Source organism: Plectropomus leopardus, unplaced genomic scaffold (assembly GCF_008729295.1).
Source record: "Plectropomus leopardus isolate mb unplaced genomic scaffold, YSFRI_Pleo_2.0 unplaced_scaffold23590, whole genome shotgun sequence".
Classification (NCBI taxonomy): Eukaryota; Metazoa; Chordata; class Actinopteri; order Perciformes; family Serranidae; genus Plectropomus; species Plectropomus leopardus.
Genome location: NW_024625592.1, coordinates 1 through 2,905, shown reverse-complemented (window position 1 = coordinate 2,905; position 2,905 = coordinate 1). Strand labels below are relative to the sequence as shown.

Sequence of the window (2,905 nt, the reverse complement as noted above, 5' to 3'; positions counted from 1 at the left end):
TTCAAACAGCCTACGCTTGAGCTATAAACAATTTTTTAAATGATGCCCTGATGGGTATTTTAAACATACTCCATTCACTGAATCCAAACCAAAATGTAGTCCATCTCTTTTTCAGGAAGACCTACTGAGAATTATGTCCTCCACCAGGACAGTGGCCCCTGGCTTTGGATGGAGAAGGAGTCGCTGGGGCCGAACTTGTCCCGTTGCTCTGAGGGACGGCAAGGTCAATCCTGGCAAGCCTCAATTTTGTGTGGGGTGAGTGATATGCTGTAGACTATGGCCAGGTGATAGGTTCAAATGGGTAAAAAATGTCAACCAATTCTCATTTTAACTCCTACACAGCTTCCAGGACAAACTGTACATCCTGTCATCTCAGGTGGCCTACCAGAAGTTTATCACAAACCCCCGATGGTACTTACTTCCTCCAATGCCCAGGCCCCCGTGCAGAGTTTCCATTATTGGACCTCCACAGACAGGGAAGAGCACTCTATGCAGGCTTCTAGCTCAGCACTACAATGCTGAGGTGCTTGATATGGAGGTTTTGGTGAAGCCGGTTCTGGCCAAATCTGAGCAGGAAAGGCTTGACAAAATTAAAAAGGAGATGACACAGGTCGCTATAAAGAAAATTAAGATGAAGATGGAGCAGGATGGCGGACAGAATTCGGGTAATTCGGGTAAGTTGAGCTTTGTTGATGATGATATTCACCTTTACAGTTGTATTGTGTATATTGAAAGTATAGTTTTTGCAGTAACTGTAACACAATGGCCATAGTTATACTTTACTACTATCCAGTGTGTTATTCCACACATCTGGGTTTCAAAATGTCATGTAGTATAAAGCATTATTTGTATTCATTAAATATGTGACTTACGGTAATGCACAGATTTAATGTTCTGACATTTTATCTTATCAGATGAAACCATTTCTGTGGAAGGTAAGATATTAAAATATTCTCTTTCCTCTTTCAGTCTCACTGACATAAACACACACGCAGATGAACAGACATGGATAAAACAGCTATTTTAAAAAACACTGTATACTGTCAACCCAATAGCCAGAATAATTTTGGCATTGTATGTTTTTGCAAAGAACAGATACATTACATATACACGTTATTATGTAGTGGACACTTTGAAACTTTACATTTCAACAACAGAAATTATGTAGCATTCTGGGCTACATATACTGTATTTGTGTGCAATTCTCTTCTGCTGTTCTCAGTGACAGAAGATCACCCAGAGGTACAAGGCATGGTGCTCACTGCACTGGAAAAAGCCAAACATATGAGCGCAACCCCCATCAGCCTGTATGCTGATGCACTGGAGAAGCGTATAAAAGAGGTATGTCAAAAATCTGAAATTTGGCTGCAGATTTTTTTTTTGATATAACAAGCTTTTTTGTCCCAAAAAAAGACAATCAATTTTTCTTTAATTTTTCACGAGCTGATATCATTTGTTTGTAACAATTTATAATATATAGTTAATACAATGTCAAAGTGAAACCAATTTTATTGATCAACTAAAGTTTAACGAAAAATTGAGCTTGAGATGGGATTTAGATGTATATTACTTAGGGCTGAGTATCATTAAAAAAACCCATTATGATACCAGTATCAGTACCACTAACCTTACAGCAATACTGATACAAATAGAGCACTTCATTCAATTGATGTCACAGATTGAAGCGACTTACACTGGTGCAGATGTCCGGACCGGCTGGGTGCTTGACAACTTTCCCAAGAACCTTTCCCACATGGATGCCTTGCAGAAAGCTGGAATCCTGCCAGACATCGTCTTCTGTCTGAGAGACAGTGATGGCAGTCAGGGTACGAGACACAGAGAAAATGCATTGCCATTAGGTTGTTGTTTTAGTTAATACCCTTGAGTCTATATTAGAAATATGTTTGTATTACTGTACTTTAATGTGTTAAACAGTTTTGAAGAGATTATATGAGACGAACAAGGAGAGCGTGGACAAAGCCGTAAGGAAGAGGTTGCAGGATGAACAATATGAGAAGGAGAAACAGGCCTTGTGAGTGCAGTTGCAAAGATGCTGTCAGATTTTATTGTGTGTTATATCTGAAATTATTTTTTTATGCAGCTTTTGTTCTTGTGCTTAATTTTTCTCTTTTTTAAGAAACCGGAAAGAAAAAGAATCAGAGGTAGAGGCCAAGCCTGCGGAGCTGCAAACAAATCTAGAGACAGTTGCTGAGGAGACTGAAGGTACCAGCTGTGTGTCAAAAGCAGCCTAAATTAACAAAGGCTCCTTGATCCCGTACCCACCAGTGCTTTTTTTAAAGTATTTGTTCCTTTGTAGAAAATCCTGAACAATCTGACACTATCACTCCTGCTCAAACCGACGTAATGAAAAAGGAGGGTGAGACATTTTCATTCCATTTTGTTGTTCCAAATCCCTCATAACCTTTTTTTTGTATTTACAAACTATACTATACTAAAAATGTTCTCCCCACTCTCCTTATCATCTTTGCCTTTATGTGTTTGCTTCAGATATGGCACTACCTGATCAGTGGGAGTTGGGTTATCCAAATGGCCCGGAGATGAATGACTATAAAGTACAACTGCAACAGTTTGCGTCCGAATGGGGCAAAATGCAGTCTGCGCTAACTGTCACCCACTCAGTACTGGAGATTGGGGACAAAAACCCTAGGGACCTGCTCCAAGCGATGGTCCATGAGATGGAGAGTGAGTGTAACACTTCTTGAAGTATGAGTCTTGAACACACCACAAACCTCATGTCTTTTAATTGGTCAGAATGGACAGTTCGGATTTAAGTATTTGAAATAGAATAAACTTATGGCAAATGTTTTTGACCCTCCTCTGTATGCGTTATTATACCAGATGGTTAAAAAAAGTTTGTAATATATTTGTGTCTTGAAATAGAAAG

General features: G+C 39.3%; 1 protein-coding gene across 1 annotated transcript; it reads left to right on the top strand.

Annotated features, from left to right (window-relative positions):
• Window positions 1-401: 401 nt before the first annotated feature.
• On the top strand, window positions 402-2,703 carry LOC121966219 (adenylate kinase 9-like; the record flags this gene model as incomplete). The annotated part of the gene is made up of 8 exons (XM_042516327.1): window positions 402-674; window positions 915-935; window positions 1,223-1,341; window positions 1,679-1,826; window positions 1,936-2,032; window positions 2,138-2,223; window positions 2,318-2,377; window positions 2,509-2,703. Coding segments are annotated over exons 1-8 (973 nt in total), but the record flags the coding sequence as incomplete, so codon positions are not given.
• Window positions 2,704-2,905: the final 202 nt, after the last annotated feature.